This window comes from Zonotrichia leucophrys, chromosome 8, assembly GCF_028769735.1.
Source record: "Zonotrichia leucophrys gambelii isolate GWCS_2022_RI chromosome 8, RI_Zleu_2.0, whole genome shotgun sequence".
NCBI classification, from domain to species: domain Eukaryota; kingdom Metazoa; phylum Chordata; class Aves; order Passeriformes; family Passerellidae; genus Zonotrichia; species Zonotrichia leucophrys.
In genome coordinates this window covers 28,208,324-28,230,722 of record NC_088178.1, presented here as the reverse complement: position 1 = coordinate 28,230,722, position 22,399 = coordinate 28,208,324, and the positions used below count along the sequence as shown (strand labels likewise).

General features: G+C 44.1%; 1 protein-coding gene across 12 annotated transcripts in view; it reads right to left on the bottom strand.

Moving 5' to 3' along the window:
• Positions 1-1,046: 1,046 nt before the first annotated feature.
• The window catches only part of NFIA (nuclear factor I A), a 248,570-nt gene continuing 227,217 nt past the window's right edge, over positions 1,047-22,399 (bottom strand). For all 12 annotated transcript variants that reach the window (XM_064720355.1, XM_064720357.1, XM_064720356.1 and 9 more), the window contains one exon: positions 1,047-8,305. In XM_064720355.1, the coding sequence (XP_064576425.1) occupies positions 8,288-8,305 (18 nt within the window). In that variant the 3' untranslated portion in view covers positions 1,047-8,287. The remainder of the gene's footprint in view (positions 8,306-22,399) is intronic.

Genomic DNA, 22,399 nt, shown 5'->3' with positions numbered 1-22,399 from the left:
CCTTTATGAGGAAAAAAAAAGCCAAATTGAACAGGCTCCAACCTGTCCTCAGCTGCCACACCATGCACTGGTGCCAGCACTGCCCACATGGGAGGCACACAGCGAGGGGCACAGACAGGGTCCCCCCCATGGGATGCTGACATTAGACCTGTGCCCAGCCTGACCCTCCCGCCCTGGCCTTGCAGCCAAAACCAAAACTCTGTGGAGGTGTGAGAAAGGAAATACCAGCGGTTTATGTGTGTCAGGCACACATTTGTTAGAAAACACTCATTTCCCCCCAAATAAAATGGAAGAGCTGGTGTTGCAGCTGGTGCTGCCTGGGGAAGGGCTGGGGGTCATGGGGGTCCCTGTTTGCTGTCCCCAAGGGCAGTGGCAGAGCTGCACCAGCCCTCACCCTTCAGGTGTGAGCTCGGTGTCTGCTTTTATATAGAAAACAGCCAGAATGGCTTAAATGCAAAAAAACCCTTTCTGCAAATGCTAAATTCTGCACGTATCTTTTAAGCAAAAGGTGTTGCAGAGTGAAAAACTTTCAAGGAAACTTTAACATTTGTAAAAAAGCCTAAATTTTGCCTATTTCTGCACCCAGAGCCTTGCAGAGAGAGGCAGCTCTGCCAATAGCTCCAAGGTCAAACCCGACAGCTGTGGCTGTACTGGGGCTCCTCGGAAATGTGGCAATATTTTTATAGTTTAGCTACATTTAAAGATGCATTGTAGCATTTGTGGCATTTATTAATCTCCCGGATCTTTCCTAGGTGTGCTTCATCTCTTTAATTTGAATGATTAATCTGCAGAGATTTGCTGAGGATTAATCCGATATTGGAACGGTTTTGTGTGACGGGACACCAAAAACCCGGGGAAGAGTGGCCAATGTGACAAAAGTGACTCGATTTACCCAAATATCCCCACGATTTGGGATGAAGCTGCTGCCTGGGAGCCTGCCCAGCCCACAGGGCTGGGGCCAGGAGAGGTTGATGCCCGATGCCCACGGTCCTACAGCCGCAACCCCACCCCGTGCCCGGCTGGGAGTAAATAACAACACGGCCTGGTAGCATTAGCAATTTTTTATTTTCCTTTTTTGTTGCATAGGAAATGCAGTACTTGCTTCCAGTAATTGTATTGTAATGTGAGAAGGTGGTAGCACTAATGGTTGAATACAAGAGTTAAACTAATCCACACCAGCTCAAAAAACCTGCGGAGACTTAGTTGAATAAGAATGGATGCCCACAGTGATTCTCAACCAATTACAATTTTTTTCACAGAACACAGTAAAACTAAAATGGTAACTATGAGAGTCAATACAAGTATACTAGAGGCACGAGGGGCCTGACTCATAAAAAAAAATGAACACGACATGGTATTAACACGGGTGTCAAGTGAATTTGCAGCAGATCTTTCACACGGCCGGTGGAAATTTTAGCGCCTCAAATCTCAACCCGCCGCTGAGGGACTGGGCTGGGCTGGGGCAGAGTTCGGGAGAACCCGCACAGCCGGCCAAAATGGAGATTTCTCCTTGATTGTGTTTCCCAAGAATTTCGTGGCCCTGTCCCCAAGGCAGCAGTTGCAACAAGGACGAGCGGCGTCGGTGGCGGATGCCGAGCCGGGCGCTCTCGCCCTACCATGCTCCGTCTAGAAACTCATCTTCTTTTTGTTTTTCCCCTCATATTAATTTGTGGATGCAGATAAAAGGGGGGGGGATTTCACCCAACACAATTGTTTTTGTTCATGCTCGAGCATAGAAGATTAACTAAGTGGAAAATAGTCTTCCCTAAGAGAAAAAAAAAGCATCCAAAGTACAAAAGTTCACATTGCGGGCGAGCGCTGGCCCCGACGGAGGGTTTCTCTAGAGCTCAGAGGTAGCGATCGAGCGCGTTTTGTTCTGGTGCGGACAAGATCTCTTTTGCGATCGAGTCGCGGTGTCCCGAGCCCCCGGCACCTGCCGGAGCCGTCCTCCCCCCTTTTCCTCCTGCCAACCTGCACCTCTGGGGCTCGGAGCATGGTCCTGGCTGCCTCGCCTCCTCCACGGCCCCTTGCCACCGGCTCCTGGTCTCCGTGGGCTGGGGGAGGCGGAGAGGGGAAGGGGAGGGAGAGCAGGGCCAGCGGGGCTCGCCAGGGCGAAGCCCACCCTCAATTTGGAGGAGAGGAGCCCACCAGCCTCCCGTGTTAATAGCAAAGGAGCTTTTATGAATCGGGCCCAAAGTTTTGTACAGAGTTTGTTTTGAAGAAAAATATTGCAACTGTGCATGAAACTAAACAACCACATGAGGTTTTTTTTTTCTTTTTTTCTTTTTTTTTTTTTTTTTTTTAAAAGGGTTTTTTTCTTTCTATATGAGGAAGTCTGGTGTGAAGAAGGGTCAAGCATGGGTACCTGGTTCACCGCTGCCCATTAAGAAATCTCTTGCAACATGAGCTCGGTCTCATTTGTGGGTTTAAAGGACTGTCCCTTCAATTTGAACTGTTCTTCAGAGCAAGCTCTCTGAATTCTTAGGGTAGCTTTTTCGAGACGAAAATCTTACCAGGCACGGATTTCTGGTCTCAAACACCATGTCCTGCCCTCTAGGAAATAAAAAAAAAAAAAAAAAAAAAAAAAAAAAAAAAAGAAAAGGAAAAAAAAAGAAAAAAAAGAAAAAAAACCCAAAACACAAGTAATACTGAATTTAAGTAAATGTATACCTCCAAAATACTGAAAACACCCCAAATCAATAAAGACAGAATTTGCGTTCTCAGTGAAATATCTTTAAACCTATCTGACAAGAACCAAGTCAGAAAAAAAGACTAACATAACTTTGAGTAATATTCATACAGCTACTAAGCATTATGGAATAGCATGCATTAATATTGTACGGTTATTTTACATCACCTATATCAGAAGGTTCTGACAGACAGCGAAGGCTACCGGTGTAGAAAAATCTTACTTCAGAAGAGCAATATAATACAGATTTCACAGGCACTACATTTTAATATATCAGGTATTATGCTGGTTTTCTTATAATTCTTTCTGTCCTAAAGCTGGCATTATAACAATGACCGAAAAGGCAAGGATCGAAGTAAACGGAAAGTAGATACCAAAGTTGATATATTCTTTTCTTTTTTTTTTTTCAGATAGATTAGTGCATAGTTTTCATGCAGATAAACACTGCTATGCATTTACATTGTTGGAAAGCAGAGTGAATTGAGCCCAAGTTGTCACATTTTTGTAAATCATTTTGCCAGCCTGTAATAGCACCATGTAATGGATTTGCATTAAACATTAAATTGATTTCAGAATTGGTGACACAGTATTCACTACAGTTAAGTGCTATGGAATAGCTTCAATGTTACCTGCTATATATCAAAGCAATTTTCATCCCACTGCTTTTTTATTGGAAAAAATAAAAGGAAAATGTACTCGATACTAATTAGACTATTGCGCAGCCTTGGACTTGATGATGGCATAGCTGGGTTTACTGTCAAACAGTAATACATGCATTGACTTCAAGACAAAATTGGCATTGTAAGCTTGATTTAATGAAAATCCTGCCTAGCAGGCAGTGTTAACTTCACAAGACCTGCCTCCGACAGACCTCATGAGGTTGAATTTGTTATTTATTTATTGTTTAGGTGCCATTGAAGCTCTCCTTACATTGTCATGCCGGTTATGGTTTTAATTTTGTTCGATGGAGGCCTTCTACCAACAAAAAAAAAGAAAAAAAAAGATATTTCCAGAGACACAATGCAAAGTACAATATTAACTGACATTCTTAAAAAAAAATAATTCACCACAAGGAAAAAAAACCTGTTTTAGGCTATGTATCTGGGTTTTTTTGTATTTTTGTACAGTAAATATTTTATAACACTGTTACTACAAAGCTGCAAATATACGGAACAAAGAGAACTAGAGAAAGAAAAAAAAAATGTTAGAGGGATTTTGCATATTCCTGTGGGCTGACTGAATACTGTGGAGTTGAGAAAACTTGGTGTTTCTTTTCCCCTTCGACCTTAAGGGGAGGGGGAACAAGCAACAGAGACAAAGTGTACCATGGCTGCCTAAACTCGAAGCCCGAAAGTTTTTCTTTTTATTATAAAGGAAAAAGAATAAATAATAATGGCATTGCTGGGGTGTGCGGCATGAGAAAAGCAAGTGCCCTCGCTCAAAAAAAAAACAAAAAAAAAGAAATTTAAAAAACCCGAAAAAAGAGGGGAAAAAAAAAAAAAAGAAAGGAATTAACTTGGGAAAAAGTCAATTCGCGCTAAGCCATCCCTAGGGCTTTAAATTTGGGTGGGCGGGGGTGGGCACAGGTCAGAGAATTTGTGCGTCTGACAGTTCTGGAGAGAAGGAGGCGGGGAGGAAAAAAAGTTCTTGGGTGACTCGGAAGGAGCGCCCGGCGCGGGGCCGGGGCTCTGCGGCCGCCCGCACGCCGGGACCATCCAGGGATGGATGGATGGATGGATGGATGGGTGCATGGAGGGATGGATGGATGCCCCATCCCTCCTGCCCATCCCTGCTCGCCTCCCCGCTCCTCTAAAGGAGGACTAAAACACTGTTTGTTCTCTACACCTGCACAGAACGGAACTGCCGCGTTTCCTGCGTGAGAGGAAGGTGAACGCAAACTGAATTTAGTGTGTAATACTTTACAACCCCTGTTGGTTAACACCCTTGACCTCCTACCTAATGTTTTAAAGCCTTTAAAACATTTTTTTTTCTCGCAATTCTGCTCAGAGTTCCCTAACTTTAGCGTCATCAAACTTAATATGACAAAAATACCTTCAAAAATACAGCATACCTGTAATGTCCATTTACAATGGTTCTTCAGTAGCCTATACTTCTCAAGCATAGGAATATGCTATACCATTGAGAGAAGAAAAATAACTGTATTTAAATACATACAAAAAAAGGAAACGGGAAAGTTTTTAACTTAAATCCAGTTCCCAAAGGAAAAAAAAAAAAAAGCAATTCTATGAACGCTGCCTTTATAACGAACAATCAGAAATTCCACTAAGCTAATTTGACAGAAATTTTTCCTCATTTAAACAACATTACAAAAGTCCTGCATTATAAAATAGGGTAGAATAAATCAGTGTAATCAATAAAACTATACAACATACAAATTACATATCTTCTGAGTGGGCAGTTTAATTCTCTCTCTTTGCAGCCATGACTACAACATGCTCACTAAAAACAACTAACTGCCCAAACTATTGCTTAGTTTGTTTTGTTTAAAAAAGGGTGCAATTTTATTGTATATACAACCAATTTACTGGTAATACCTTGTCTCATAGCAAGGTTCTGACAAAATGTTTGTCTAGGCTTTTTTCCCTTCACTGTGAAGCACTGAAAGCTGCTATTTTTTTTTTTTTAGTGCACATATGTCTTAATAAAGTAATGCCCAGCTAAGTGCTATAGGGAAGGCAAAGGATGCTGGCTAGAGGATGTGATACCATATACTAACAATCACACAATACAATAGAGCAAAATGACTACTCAACCACTTATCAGACACATATGAAAATCCAAAACATTTTATTTTTTCCTTAAATAGAGAATAACCAGTAAACAATTTTCAGAACTTGGAAGTTTAAAAACGTGCATATAAAAATGGGCATTATATACTTTTATTGAATGTGGATTGATTGCAGTCTGCTAATAAAAATGGGTGTGGGATCTGAAGAAAAAGGAAGTTGTTTTTTTTTTTTTAAGGCTTGCTTGTGAAAGGAACAGTTGTAAAACAAAAATTGCTTGAAGCAGGGTTCAGCTTAGTGCTTCACAGTTTGACTGCTTCTCTAAGAAGAGCCCTTCCTGCATGTGCATTCAAAAATCACAAAAGTACAAAGACAAACACCTAAAACACACTGCGTCAAGTGCAGCACCAACTTTGGTCAAATAAAAAAAAATTAAAAGAAAAATTAATAATTGCTAAGCTTTTCTACATGATATAAGCAGGTATTGCATATTTTCATATATCTGGGAGAAAACAAAACAAAAAAAGGAAGACTCCAAATAAAAGGTAAAATGCAGCAACATCCAAAAATACTGATAATCTAGCATCTACAGATCTCAGAATAGCACTGCCACTGACCATACAGGACAATAAACACTACTCCTATCTGCGGAACAACTAACATCCTATTTAATTCTAGATGTTGGAACTGACAATGGCTGACATAAAAGTCACATTTACAAAAAGTGTCTCCAAATGCTTGACTAGGGAAAAACCCCTTTCAATATAGGAACATGTGCAACAATTCCACAAATAATCGCTATCCAGGGCAAGGCACATTGATATGGAATTTTTTTTTTTTTTTGTTTCGTGCAAATTAAGAAAACAAAACAAAACATCGTTTCAGGGAAAAGATGAGGAGCAAAGTGTCTTCCCAAGAATTTCAGTTACTTGATTGTATAGGACAGTAGTAGAAACCCTTCTGAAGGGTCGAACAAACATAGTTTAAAGGCAAGTGCCTGGAATAGGGATTACAATATTGTGTCTTAATGCACTCTACTTTACCCTACATTAACTATATAAAAATTAGTTACTAACACTAGAACATGCAGAGACTTTCTCTGATTAGCTGGACTCGCCAACCAGAACGTATATATATGTATAGTATAGGAAACCTTCTTAAAGTTGCATGTGAAGCAAAGGGGTGCTCCGCTGTCTGATAGAAAAAATCACTTGCACTCTTTTTTTTTTCTTTTTTTTTCCTTTTTTTTGTACATAAGATACAGGACGTTTGGGGTCCAAACTTCTTTTTTTTTTTTTTTTTTTTCATTTTCTACTTATTTGTCTGTTTTTTTTCTTTTTTTCATCTTCAGCAAGTGCCCTTGCTTTTGAACTGGCATAAGTTGTAAGAAGATCAGCATCGTTCGTTTCTGTAATGATTTCTCCACAGTCCAGAAAATGTACCAGTTCAGGGACACGAAGGTGTTTTACTTTCTGGACCGTTCTCTCTTATTCCCAAGGTGTTTGAGAACTGATAAACCCTATATTGCCGGAAACACGTAAAATTTGTCAGAATTGGCATAATCCATTATAGTGACTTTTAGCTTATAAAATTAACAGATATTATGATTTCATTTTAGTTATGTGCTTTGATAACAGAAAATGATTAATTAGCATTTAATGTAGTTAACATATTGTGGTAAAAGCACCATTAGATTTGTTTTTTTTTTTTTTAATTTTCCTTCAGTTTTAAAGGGATACAAGTTCAACAATAAAAAACATAAAAAGCAAAAATAGCTCCCCTTTTTCTTGCAAGGCTGTTTTTTACCCCAATAATTTAGAGTCCTGGGGTGGAAGGACTTGGAAAACAAAAATAGAATTTTCAACAATCTCTATCTTACAAAGATATTTAGCTATCCAATGAAATTGCACTTTACTCAATTCAAAATTCGATTGTTTTGATTGATTCCTGTCAGTTTCTGTCAAAACAGACCAACTTCCCCATTTCTGCGTGAATTTTTGTGTAATTGTTGAAAATTGTTGAAAAATGTTTTTTTTTAAATGTAAGTGCAGCATTTCAAACTTTTTTCTTTTTTTTCTTTTTTTTTTTTAAGTGAATAGTAGTAGTTTGATGTTTTAAATCGCTCTGCAATCGAGTGGAAAAAAATTGTTGACAATGCTCTTATGGTTCATGTTACGTCTCTAAGTGCCGACTGTAAAAAAAAAAAAAAAAGAAAAAAAAACCCCAACAACAACAACAACAAAAAAAAGAAACCTGCATTTTTTTTTTTCCCCGATATGTTACAGAAAAAAAAAAAAAAACATGCTCTATGTCTGTCCGGTAAGTTATATATTGCAGAATTCAGCTACTACAAAAGTTATAGTTTAAGTGTGTTTCATGATTTCTCAAGAAGTCTCACACCTGTATGGGAAAATCCGATGAGGATACTGTAAAACAGTTAGGCTCCATATGGAAAGTGTGTTACAACAGCGAGTTGGTAAGCAGCAGCAGAGGCTAGTTCTACTCAGTGTCACCTAACGCTTACACTACCAATGAAACACTTCAAAAGTTATGAAGCCCAACCATTTCCAGCACCATATGAGAAATTACAACAGTCCTAAAGTTGTCTAAAAAAACAAAAAAAAAATTTAAAAAAAAAAGAAAAATTAAAATCAAATCTCGAGAGAAAGTTACGGCCTTTGCCATTCAACCATAACGTTTGCCATTTCCATGTACGAGTTTGCTGTCGGTGTCTGCTCGCCTCCCCTTCCGCCGATGTGAAGTCGCTGCGCTGCGTTGCTGCTGCTTCCGTGTTACAGAGGTGGGAAGGGGTCTGGTGGTCTGTCCGGTGCGTGGTGGGAAGCGGAGACTTTTATCCCAGGTACCAGGACTGCAAAAAGAGAAAGGAGAGGCATCAGCCCCGGCCGCTCGCTCTCGCCGCTTCCCCAAGGGCTCCGGGCACGGCCGCCAGCCTCCTCCGCCAAGAGGGGGGCTAATTGAGACCGTGACGAATTGACCTAATTACAAAGCTTAATTAAAAATACTGTACAAATCAATATATTTTTTTTTCCTCGCCGACAGTCGCTGGACATAGCTACAGATGAACGCGGGGGTCATGTCACGTTACAAGTTATCAATCTTTTTAATAGATGATGGCTTGAAGATCCCTCCAGTTCACTTTTGTCTAATCCCCTGAAAAGGCGATACACATTCGCCTCTCTGTGCCATTTATCACCCTGCAGTCGGGGTTTTCTTGGGTATTTAGGCATGTGCCAGCATAAGCATCTGTTGCTTTATACTGCCCTGCTTCAACTGTCTCGCTGGAACAGATGCACAGAAATTCAACAACAGGGCTGTTTTCTTAGGAGAAATGTGGATCGCTACAGAAAAGCCAGGATAAAGCAAATCTGGGGAAAGTGGATCAGTGAAAATGTCCCGTACCTCTCCCCATACTTGTGTTTCAAAACAAAACATGGGCCTCAACTAATAGCTTTTCTTTGGGAAAATATTTTTTTTCCCCTTTTTCTTCTTTTTCCCATAGGGAGGGAATTCCCAGGGAATTCAGCCCCGCAACAATACCGTCCTTAACCCAACGGCGCAGATGCCCGGAGCACAGAGAGCAATTTCGCTCCTCCATAGGAAAATAAACACAGTTGGGAAGCTGGAGTGGGCTCTGCTGGAGCCGGGGCAGTGCCACCCCACGGGGAGAGCCCATGCCGGCCCCGGCAGGGTCAGCCCAACCTGAACCCGCCATGAATGAGAGCAGTGTTAGGCCCTGGGACCGTGCGCGCGGGGGGATGCTCCTTGGCAGTGACATATTGCTGTGGGAATACACCAACAAGCAGCAACTATTTAGCCTGGAGTAAAGTAATACAACAAGAAAGACTCAGGTATTAAAGAGCCGTTGCTGATACCCCCCGTTTTTTTGCCGGGGCTCCTGTAATATATGAGGTGCGTCCTTGCGCGCACACGGACCGATGACAAGTTTTACCAAGTTTTTCCTCCGCTCCTTTTCGGCCTCTGACGTGATTGATAGCACAATCAGCTCAGGGAGGACTTATGAACATTTACAGAAGACTCTGAGGCAAGTTTCATGTGGGACCTGGAGATTATGTGGTCTTGCCATGGAGGTAGGAACTGGTAAAATAAATAGCAGGATTGGAGAAGTTGTCCTGCTTCCAATACACCTCATTAACTAACTCTTCCTCCGCTCGCCCTTCTGAATACAAACACACCGGTCCCATATCGGCCCCATCTATTGCCTACAGATTTTATATTTAGACTTACTCAGGCTGCAATTAAACGAAATAGTTCTCATATGTAAAGTTTATAAACAGAGGAAAGTTCTGGCAGGGTTCGTGAAGCGGAGCCAAGTCCCGTTCTCCTCCCTGACTGCGGGGCCCTACTGATTTTTAGGTGGGTGCAGGCATGTGGAGTGTGGGCTGTGCTGCGCTGGAGACATCTCCAACCACCGCCAGCACTGCCGACCATTGCCAGCTCCCAACTTTTCCAAACTTTTCAGGGTTATTCCTCATGCTTTTTGTTTGAGTGTGACAGTTTCTGGCCAGACTGGGAACTGTGGCACTGTCCAGTGGGGAGGAGTGGGGGTAAAGTCCAAGAAGGGAGAGAGTAGAGGGGTTAAAACTGCAAGGTAAAGGAGAAGAGGGGTTACAGACTGAGGTGATAGAGTTAAGGAGTTACAGACTGAGAGATGATGGGAGTTAGGGGGAGTTAAGACTGAGGTGATGGAGTAGACGGGGTAAAGATTGAGAGGAGATGAGGCAGACGGGTTGGACACTGAAGTGATGGAGTAGAAGGGTTGAACACTGTGAGGTGATGGAATAGAAAAGTTAAAACTGAAAGGTGATGCAGTAGAGGGGTTAAAACTTTGGATGCGATGGAGTAGAGGGGTTAAAACTGCGAGGTGACGGGGTGGAAGGGTTAAAGGCTGCGAGGCCGTGGAGTGGAGGGGTTGAACAGTTCCAGGCGATGGTTCCCATCTCCGCTGTCCGGCTGCTCCATGGCCGCTGGCCCGGCACATGGCCCGCCGGTGGCGGGAGCCGCTGCCCTCGCCACTCCTCCCTCGTTTCAAAAGCTGATTTTTTTCTCCCCCCCCTTTATTTTTTTTAAAAAAAGCAGGAAATAAAAAAAAAAAAAAAAAAAAAAAAAAAAAAAAAAAGAAGCGCAGAGGTTGCGGAGGTGGGGCCGCGCGGGGCCGGGGCTGGCGGCGCTGGGGTCCCGCGGCCCGCCCGGGCTCCGCCGCCCCCCCGCCCCTCGGTCCGTGTGTCCGGCCGCCCCGGCCGCTCCGTCGGTCCGTCCCCCGCCGCCCCGCGCTCCTTCACGCATCTCGCTATTCACCCCGCGCCTCGCAGACAAGGTTACCCCAGAGCGGCTCTGTAATCCTTCACTGAAATAGGCTTTATTGATTGCTCTGGTCTATTGTTCCCTTTTCAAGTCCCCCAAGTTCAAGTTCATCCCGGTGTTACATCATGTCTCGTTGCTAAGGGCAACCAGACAGCCCCAGACGTGACCGCCATCCGCAAACGCGGCGCTGCGCCCTCCCACCGCCGCCAGCCGCGCTGACGTCGAGCCCCGCTCCCAACACACTGAACTATTTATTCTGCCTAATTTATGACCTCCACAGCAAGAGAGACCCCCACTCCAAAAACCAACACTGTTGTATATTTAATTAATCTGTCTTTCTCTGGCACTTGGGAAAGTTAGACAAAGGTCTAATTATTGTGTGTCGCTCCCCACACTTTTCTTTTTGGGGTGACTATTTGCATGGGAAAAGAAACGGCGAGGCTGGGCGCGAGTCCCCTCCCTCCAAAACACCTTTTTTTTCCCCCCTGCCCTATTGACATTTCATGAAATACTTTAGCTGCTTAAGGGAATTAGAAAAAAAAAAATCTGATGTGAATGTAACTCCTTCGGAGTTGGTATTCAGTAACACAAATCAACTCATGACATGTTTAAATTTAAATGCTAACCACACACTCTGCGAGTTACTTTAAAGGTTAGTTTTTAATCAATAGAAGTTGCTGACTCGGGAGTTTTGAGCGGCGCAGTGCAGCTCTGGGGCCTTTGTCTCGCATTGGGCTTTCAAACTTTTTTTTTTTTCTTGAGATGATTTTAGCAATGATTTGCAGACACAGAGCGCTATTGTGCTCCTGACTAGCAACATGTCAATAAAGGAGTAGAGTTACCATGCACTAGGGTGTCAATATGACTCCTGCAGACACTGCTCGGCCTTAATACCAATGAAAAAACTTAACCCTTACAGGAGAGACCCAAACCAAACCGCACGCTTGTTTCAAAACTTCCTCTGCATAGCCTCGAGTGAAAAGCTGCTTTTACGGGACCCAAACTCGGAGCGCTTCGCCAACAGCTGCGTCCCGCTCCGCCTGCTCCTGCAACCCCACTTGGATGAGATGTTTTATGGGCTGAGGCAGCAGAACAGCGAGACAGAGCGCGCATTTACCCAGCAGATCCCACCAGCACCGCTCTCGGGACACCGGTTTAATTTAGAGCATCTTACAGCTGAAGCGCACACACAGAATGATCCTCCTTTTTCTGCTAATCATTTTAATATTAAGATCTCATATCCCCCCTCAAGCCTCCTATACATGTCTAAGTCTTCCAGGATTAGGGCTGAAGAGCACCATTGTTCCTCTGGAGCACCTGTGAAACTTCTCTGCTAGGGAGAGGAGACCTCCGGCCTCAAATGAAAACGTCTAGGAAGCGTATTAGGCACTTGGAGACCCGATAGCTGGGACCTATCAAGGGTTTTTTTGCATGATTAGGGAGCTTAGAATGGAGAAAAAAAAGAAGCCTGGATCCCTACATTTAGATGGCTGAAGTATTTTGTGCCTTGCTTTAGAGTGCTGCCCAATGTCTAAGCACCTCACCCATTTCATCCCTGCAGTTCTGTAACCTATCCGACTGCACCCCCTCGGAGCAGGCGGTGTTGCCTTTCTTAATTTAAAATCTCCATTTAAATCATGGGCCCTATCACAGTACGGTCAGGATGATATTATCTCCGTGCTTTTTCATAAAAGAGCCGGTGTTTTATTTCCCTTCTCTTTACTTTGCAGTACTGTTCTCCCAGTGAGTTTAGAGCTAAATGCACCCACTGGAGCTAAAGGTCCTGCTCAGTAAAATTGCTGCCACACAGTTGTCGCTGCAACTACGAGTCTGTATTGTCCTGCCCAGCATCTCGCTGTCCTTCTCCAGCACTCAAGGTGAAACATCAGAAAGAATTCTGCAGTCCGGTATGAGATCTTTGCTTCCCTTTCTCCAGTCAAATGAAGAAGTAATCTCATCAGGTTGAAAAGTGCTGACTAAGGATTTAATAAAGTGCCTGCAGATGTGTGTCATCTCTAAGGTATTCAACTCATGTAATGCAAAACAGTTCCACACTGAATGTGCTTATAAAATTCCATTTAACCATTGCAGAGCTCTATTTTACTGTTCTCCGAGGAGTATTATCACACTTTTTCCCTCCCCCCCCTAATTTACAGCACCATGAAAGTTGAAACTCGTATTTGAGAATCCTCACAGTAGTAAGGTTTTATGATCCATAAACAATATCTACTTGACTGAATCCTAAACAGGAAGTCTGAGATGGCAATTACGGTTCTCTGATAGTGCAAGTCTTTTTGTTTCTTATGCACTCCTGGAGATAGCAGAGACACACAAAAATCCTCCAGCCACTCCTGACAATCAGCTCCTTTCTACAGGAAGAACAGCAAGGAAACATTCTGTGATTCTGGATATTTAACAAAGTGCCTCATCGACTCCTGTAGCAGTTTCTGCCTGAGTCAGGAGCCCAGGAGAACAGGCCCATTGTTTATGGAAACCTCCTCAAACCAGCCTTCCTGCACGCCGTCCCTCAACCCCAGCCTTGCTGCGAGCACCTCTCACGTGTTTCCAAGCAGAACGACAATCCAACCCAAACTTGTTCCATTTGCTTCTACCTGCACATCTCCTGCCCCAACAATGGGACCTTTCAGCTCGCTCAGAAAGCCGGGGCTGTGCACCCTCCCTATCTGTTTTTCGAATTAAGAAGTTAAACAAAAGTCCTCAAGGGCAAAGTTTAAGGCTGCGGAAGGAGGTTGTTAATGTGGAATCCAGAACTGGGTGTGACAGTTGGCTTATTTCTCCGGGCGATGTAGGTTATTTAAGGACATTCACACGTTTGAAACTCTGACAAACTCCACGCACAGCAGCTTTGGCTTCTCCATACCCACTCAGGGCTCAGGCCTGCTCAGTGATAGCTGTTTTCTGGAGGTTGAAGCCCAGTTTGTGTGCCCGGCGGCGTGACAGGTCGGTGCCATCGGGACTTCAAAGGCGGCTGCTGCGGCCGTTGCTGCCCCGGGCACGTGCAGGAAGCGATCGCTGCGCGGGCCCGGGCGGAAAAACCCACCTGTGATAAGAGCCTAAATAAAATAAAATAAAATAAAATAAAACAAAATCCCATAGCTTTAGAGCTCGCCGGCAAAGCGGCTGTTTGGGCAGCCCAACTGAACGCAAGCCACGGCTGCTGGCACCTGCGAGGTCTCGCTGCGGAGCGTTGTTTTGTTTGGGGATGACATTTCAGTCACCTCAAGAACTTTGAGGCTCTCACGAACATTAACCCCGGGGAGGTGAATTGGGGTAACAAGTCCTTCTGGTTGCAAAGATAAAAGGAGAATGCAAGCAGTTAGGCAGTGAACCGGGCCTTTTGGCATCACCTTGTGAGAGGTGCCGGGAAGGCTCTTCCCCACGGTGCGTCGTGTGAAAGCAAGGGGACAAAACTGGGCCTTTGATGCCACTTCAAAAGGGTTGCCAGGGTGAGGGGAGACAGTGGCAGTTCAGCTTCTGCTGCGACTGGCTGGAGGGCTCCTGCAGACACAGCAACTGCCTCTGGTTTGCCCCACATCTGAATTCATCCCACTCTTCTAGTGCCTCCTCCAGAGTTTGTCCTGGCCCAAAATCTGATCCTACTGTGTAGGACCGAAAGGTGAATATAAAAGACAAGGTCACCTTTGTGCCTATGGAAGTTATTTTCTTAGAGCTGGAATTAATTATTTAGTAATTATATTTTCCAGACTGAAATACCAACAGGGACGTAAGTAGCATGTTGGTCATCCCCAAAGGGACATAAAACAGTGAGAGAATCTTCTGGTTGTCCAACATCCGCACCGGGGAGAGTCACACGCCCCACTCCGAGCACATTTATATTGTCTGGAGGCAGATAAAACCTGTCCCAGGAGGGACACTGCTCTCCAGGCAATGCCTACAGTAGCTCTGCATCCAATAGTTTTTGCAGGAATGCCAGTTGTGGCAAACTGCATTAAATTACGTGCAATAATTTTGTAATATGCACTTTTGCCTGCTGACTATTAAAAATGTATAGTAGTCCAAAACCACTTCTCTCCTGGGACCAACAAACTCACTTCGGGCAAGATTTCTGCTTGGGTTCAAACCTCAAGTTGGGAACAGCTAGTGTTTTTAAATAAGTCACCCCAAACCCTCCCAAACCTATGAAAACACACTCATACAGTAACTCCTGCTGTTGTTCCAGACATCTGAATGTTCCAGTAAAGTGTCCCAGCTGGCCCCAGATGTTTCTTAAGTATAAACCAATGCTCTGAGTGCTGGACCCCCTGCTGCCCCGACCTGGAGCTCAGCGGATTAAAGATTGACTGCGCTATGACATATTCGCATTTAGCCTGAATATAATACAGCAAAGACTTATCAATGGCAAATGTTTGAAATGTAACCCAGTCAGCAGAGTAGGCTGGCACTCTGAATATGATGTATAAATAATGTATGGGAACTTAAGATCTAAATTAGATCTACAGGAAGAAAACTTTCCCTTTTCTCTGCCTCTAAAAGAAAAGTTCTCTCACAATGAGGTCATTTTCCTGCCCCGTCTTTTGGTTTACAAAATTGCTTTTAGGCAGAGGGTCTTGCCTTTACTTGGGGAACATTTTGCCAGTTACAGTTTTTCTCCAGTTTTCTAAAAAAAATGAGCAACAAAGTTCATTTATTTGTTAGTAAATTGACTTTGAAATCTGCAAAATAACTTCTAAACTTTGCGTGGTCGGCTGAAATCTGACTGCAGCCATGCTAAACTGCAACCCTTGCTGTTTAAAAAAAAAGAAAAAAAAAAGATAGTGAAGGGAAGGAGAGAGAGGAAAAAGAAAGGGAGAAAGAGAGAGAAACAATCCCATTTTGGTTTTTGTTAGAGGACGGCATACTACATAGATCAGAGACTTTTCAAAAAATAAAAACCCCCACTGTACACAAAGCACAGGAAAATGTGAGGAAAAAAGGAAAAACCTAAAAGCAGCTTAGAATGTGTTAACTCTGCCATTCTGTCAGCTTAAAGAGTATTTTATGCTTGATCAACAGCTCTCTTTTATTATGCTTTTCTTTCATTCATTCAAGACATCAAAGACCAGAACCACCAGTGTACCTGATCTACCAGAAGAACTTGTAAGGGTGTTCTAAAGAAACGGGGGTATTGGGAGCCAGACACCCCTGCGGACAAGGCAGTTCAAAGAGAATATTTCAACAATGATTACATTTTGTAAATCTTTGTACGAAAGACAGCTTATTTCCTGCTTTTTTCATGAAAAATAGATTCTATCCATTAAAGTGAGCCCACAGTATGAAAGTTACTTGAGATCTGAGGTACAGCAAGCGGATTAAGTGGAGGGTGAGATGAAATCTTTGAGAGAGACGATGGCTTTCTCTGATATTTGTCGCTGCCATAAGGTTTTCTGAGTAGGCTAGGAACTTTTTTTTTTAAAAAAATTAAATTTATTTGTAGACTTGCTGGTGGCAGTGAAGCCGTTTGTGAAAGCAAAATAAACTGGAATGAATCAGAAAGGAAAATTGCAACAAATAAAAAAGGAGCAGAGAAAACAAACGGCTGCAAAAAAACCTTCTGACATGTTTGAAAGGAAAACTATATATATTTGCCCCACTCCGAAAATCGCAGGCAAGCCATTTAAATCCTGCAGACAACTCCGAAGTGCAGCACACAGACCCAAGCCAGCTGTTTACTTTTCCAAGCCCGTGGTGGTTTCTGCATTGATAAACTATATAACCTCACACACACAGAAGGGATTTTAGCTATGCCAGACCTCATTGCTCTGTCCCGCTCTCTTTATGTGCTGTCACAGAATAAAAATGATCCTAACACAAACCCTGAAATAAGATCTCGCTCCAGAAAGAACATCTTTGTAGATATTTCCTGAGTTACTGCCAAGCGGGATTTTTTTCGCCCATTCATCCTTTCAAAGTTTTGCTATAAACATAGCCAAAAATTGTTCTGGAGTAATCAGAAATGACCAAAATATGACCCCCGAGCCAAGGCCAGCTGTGGGCAGGAGGGGAGGAAGCCGCCCCACGCCTGTGGCTGGGACAGCAGCCACCTCTGCCACCACACCTGGGTGACACCCGCCAGCATCAGCACCTCGCTCTCCCCTTCTGTTAGAGAAGGAGGAAACAGCGGGATGCATGGAATCAAAGAGGGAAAACCAACTTTAAACCCACCTCACGGTTTGCATCTACTATTTCGAGGTAAAAGCAAATGTGCTGTGAGGGGGGCTGAGTTTTGCACTCTACGCCTCGTTTTTAGACAGCCCCGTATTTTTCTCTGCTGGAGGCACAGTTAAATTTGCTCAGGAGTGCAACAATCCCATATTTCTTACAGCAGATCTCACTCATTTCTTTCCTTTTATGAAACAACACGTGCACGGGGACTTGGAGCCGCTCATAACCTCATGCCGGGAAGTCCCGTGGAAACTGGGACGGCAGACACACTGCTGCAACGGGACTTTCCAGCATTTTGCTTGGATGAAGGCAAAACCCTCTGGCTCCCCGGACTCCATCTCCCCCCTGGACACGGCACAAAAGCCTCTGGGTGCCCAGGGATCCCCCCCAGCCCCGGGGTGGGTGCCCGGGGCCTGCAGCGGCCCCGCTCCCAGCCCCTCACGGCCGCCCTCAGCCCGGCCCAGGCCCCGGCTGCGCCTTCCCAAGTTCAAGTTCAGGTTTAAGGGAAATAAACCGCTCCTCGGGAGCCTGCAGCCAGCCCTCATTTCCATGTGATCCCTCTGAACTTCGCCTGCGCCAGCGCGCCCTGTTTCCAGGGCCCGCCGAAGGAATGTTTTACAGTTAGAGCCCGCAGTGCTTTCTCAGGCATTTCAGACCCAGAGGCCCAAGTTTCAAGCTGCAGCATTAAAAGTTTCCACAGAGCTACTGCAGAGAGAGGGAGGGAGGGGAGGGGGGAGGGAAATGAGGAGAACAATATCGTCTTAATTGTCTCTATATAGCTCCACAGTTAAAGTATTACTTTTTAAAGGGACATAATTTATTCTGGAGGCACGGTGTTATAACAACCAGTACATACTTTCACCGCGGCGTAACCCGCTCTATTCTTCATTGTGCTTTCCGGTGGTGTTGCTTTTGCAGAACTCCTTGTTACGCCGTCCCCGGTACTGTACTTACAGTTTTATTCAATTTAAGCCAGTTCCTGCAGTCCTCAGGCGAGCAAAACCACCCCCCCCACCCCACCAAGCCTCGGGAGTTCTGCCTGCACCAGGACTGCAAAAATAATCTCCCCTCAACCACCGTTTTTTTCTCCCCCCAAAAGTTTCTTTACTTTTTATTGCTTTAGACAATCGGGGAAAGTCATCCAAAGAAAATCAACCCCCAGCCTGGGCCTCCCAGGCTGGGCTCGCAGCGAGCCAGCCGAGCACACACGCACAGACACACACGTACACACACACAGGGGCTCGCCCTGCACTCCCTGCCCCGTCCCGGGCCGGCCCAGCCACAGGAGCTGTGTGAGGGGCCCAGGGCTCCCAGTGGGATGGATGGCTCTGCCAGCAAGCTGCTTCAGAGGCTGCGGCTCTTTGCTCTGCAGTTTGGGGTATAAAAGGTAGTTTTCAGCCTTTTTTTCCCCCATTTCTCCACTGGAGAGCAAGGAGGAGGGAAAGGTGACTGCAGCCTTCAGAGGTTGAAGGCTGAGGTGGCCTTTCCATGCCCTGGTCATTTAGCACCTATATCATCCTAGCTCTGTCAGCCCCAGTGGAGTTGTAGGGAGCCTATCCACCACCCCAGCTGTGTCCAGGGGCTCCCTGTGGTGTAATGGGAGAAGATCCATAGTGGGTCAAAAGGTACTTGACCTACAACTACCCAAGGTGGTTCAGTTGCTTTTTCTGACTGCCCTGAGAGTACTTCAGAGCACACAGAGGAAAGTGAGGGGAGAGTGCTCACTCTCCTGTCCAACTTGGGCTGGACAGGAGAGTGAGCACTCCCTCCAAAATTCCCCCCCAAAAGTCAGGTCCCTGCCTGTGCTCTCTGTCTGGGTGAAGTGAACAAATGAGCAGCCCTGTGGGGACAGCAAAGTGGGCCCAGCCTGATCAAAGCAGGGCAAAAAGCAGGAGGGACGGGTTGATGGGGACTGAGAGGCACAGGGGAGGAACTGGAATGTGGGCAGCAGGAACAGTGGGGCTGGCAGGGCACACTCCAGGCAAAGGGACAGCTGGGGACCCCAGGATGAGAGGACCAAGATAACATCATGTTTGGAGAGGTGGGTAGGGCAGGGTTGGGTTTGGAGACCGCAGAAAAGGAAGAGGAATTTGGGTTTTGGCAAGTCCTAGGTGTTACTGGGCAAGGAGATCAAAACCAGGCTCCAAATTAACACGCACAGAAATAGGAGCACAGAGGCAACTCTGGCACTTTTGACCTTAAAATTACAGAAGACAGCGAGCTGGAGGAATAATGACTCGATTCATCAGGAAACCCCCCCTTCCCAAAACTCCTCTTAAAAAAAGAAAGCCAAGAGGGCATTGAGCTGAACAAAAAAACCTCTCCTGAACGTGGGAACTTTTGACATCTGCATTTTTCCTGATGCTTTGTACCTTGCTAAACTGCTCTAATAAAAATGGAAGGTCGTGCATCATGCCTGTGCTCAGGGACCCATCTGTGGGGATCCCTGAAGGGATTTCCATCATGCTCTGGGCAATCCTATCCAGGGATGAGTCCTGTAAAGATCCATGGGGCCATTGGGGTCAGGATGCTACAGGAGCTGTGTGAGTGGGGCAGGGAAAGACCACCCCAGGCTCCAGAGGCTGCCAGCTCTCTGTTGGGGAAATGGGAAAAGGCTTTGCAGCACACGATCCATCTTTGGATGAGGAGGGATGTATTAGACATGGTTGGCTAAAGGGAGTTGGGTCTTGGCCTAGCTTGGAGCAATTTTCACACATACTGTGAGATGCCAATAAAAGTCCTGGTGGAGTGTAAAGTCATTAAATGAGATGAAATTAAACAATTTAGTTATTTCTGCTTCATCATATTTGTGCAGTATGGCAGGCAGAATGAATTACTACTAATGATCAAATTTAGTAATACTAATTAAACTATCTCAATTTAATTAATACTAACAGAGAAAACAGACAAAATTACTAATGTAAACCTTGAACTTAAAATCAAAAGGTGCCTCTTCGCTTTTGTGAGTCACTGAATGTGAGGCTTTTCCCTGAAAATAGCCTGTGTAGAAGTGGCTCTTTGTACTCCCTAAGCAAGCTGCTCCATTGTATGGTTAACTACAGCTCTCCTCCAGCTTTCTTTGCCCCCATTTTTCCCTCTAAATGTTACTACTTTTACTCCTTGTTTTTCCAAAGAGCTTCCAGGAGAAGAATCTGAGCTCTGTTCAGACTCACACAATATCAACAGCACTGATAAAACAGTTACCACTACTGGGACAAATTCTGCCCTGGGTGCTTGTAGGAAGAGGATTTATAAAGAGCCTGTGGAGCCTCCCTTGCTGGGAAATCATGGGGTCACAGAATGGTTTGGGTTGGAAAGGACCTGAAAGATCAGATGATCTTCCAACCCTCTGCCATGGGCAGGGACACCTTCCACTGCACCAAGTTGCTCCAAGCCCCATCCAACATGGTCTAAACTTTAAAATTTAGCCTACATGACCAGTAATTTGGGAGAACCCCAAATCCATCTCTACATCAAGGAAAATGGCTTTAGAGTTAATACCTGTAACCACAAAATAAAAACTCCACAGAAATACATGAAGACTGCAGCGTAAACCCTCCCCATAGAGAAAATGTGGATTGTAACCTTTATCTTATCTGAAAAAGACTAGATTTACTCTACTGTGCATAGATATAAGCAAAAGAGAAGCATAATTAAACAAAAATGTTATTGTATTTCTAAAACAAACTCCTGCCAATAACAAATCTTCCATCTCCTCCTCTCATCAGCTTCAATGAATGTACAGCCGGGTCCCATACCACAGATTCTCAGACATGATCTTTAACCTAAAGGACTGCAACAAAGTCCTTAAAAAAACCCCAGCAAACCAGGGAATAGCCAAACAAGGAATATAATGTGTCAAAGTGTTCTTCCAAAATCTCAAATCTCATTGTTTAGCCCATGCCAAGATGAAAAAAACCCAACCCTACATGCAAATATCGTATCTCAGTTTATCCCTTTTTTTTAAAAAAAAAATAGGTAATTTTTCTGTTGTCATATTTAAAAAGATGCAGTTACAGAAAAGGCACAAAAGGATACCTAAAGTTGTATAAAGCTGCTCCAAGCAATGCAGAAATTCATAGAATCCTTGAATGGTTTTGGGTGGAGGAAACCTTAAAGCCTGTGTTTTTTCATGTCCTGCAGGACAGGGACACCTCCTCCCACTATCCCAGATTTGCTCCAAGCCCCATCCAACCTGGTCCTGGACACTTCCAGGGAAGGGGCAGCCACAGCTTCTCTGGAAAACCTGTGCCAGGGCCTCACAGGGAACAATTTCTTCCTAAATTATTGTGTTCAGCCTCAGAGGTGGCTGCACCGTGCTGGTTGTGACTTTGGTTACTCATATCTCATAATTAAAATTACATTTCAGTGCCTTCTGCAGTGCATTCAGCTGCATCTCTCCTCAAGTGCAATAACCAGTGTTTGTGTAGGTGATGTAACACTTGGGTCACACAAGTGAATATGCCTGGGAATATTATGATTATAGTGTCAGGACTGTTTTCTAAGTTGAATATTAATAACTAAAGCACCTAAGGGGGAATCTAGAAGATATTTTTAAGTTTAGCCTTTTGGTTTTTATGAGATTTTTTTTTTGAAATACTGGTTTTAAATTAAACTTTTCCAGTTCTACCTCTGTTCAAGCAGAAAATGCTATCAAAGCAAAAGCCTAAAATGAGATGTGTTTTGCCGTTCTAAACTATAACCAGGTAAAATTTGAAAGCTGCAATTTCCCATGCTGTTAGCAATCATTACTAAGAACAGACACCTTTGTCAAATTTAAAATATAAACAGATTTTACCAAAATTGAGGTAATTTTGCTGTATTTCTTTTGAGACCCCAGTCTGTGTTAGTTATATTTCTCTAGGACAGTCCAGGACTAGGCAGGTGATGCTCAGTGTCTTGGGAACATGGAAACTTCTGCAAACTGAGGGCTCCTTCTCTGTTAAGAAAAGGCTTCTTTTGGTCCCTTTTTATGGAATTCACTATTAATTTCAGAGCAGGACAGTCTTATTTTGCAAAGTGTTCACCTCTGGAGCTTATTCATTCCTTGACCTCTGTGTTAATGCCATTAAGCAAAGGTGATTCCCAGAACAGAGGTAGCTTAATGCCTATCCATTGGGAAGGATGCAGGGATTGTGGCCTTTAATTTTTGACCTTCATTGTAGACTGTGGTCCTAATCCTTAGATTGCAGAATTCTTAAAAAGTATATATGGCAGCTGGCAAAAAATCTTAATGTTCCAGTAAATGCAAAAGCCATAAATTCAGCTGCTGACCTTTTCCATCCAGGTCACATGTGACATCTACTGGAGTTTGTCAGGCTGGGTGGAATTTATGGGGCTCATATAGGTATCAGCTGCAAAGGCTGAACTTTCATGAAATGTCTTTCAAAGGCACTTCCAAAACCCTTGTAAAAAGTCAGTATGGCTTTTTTTTTTT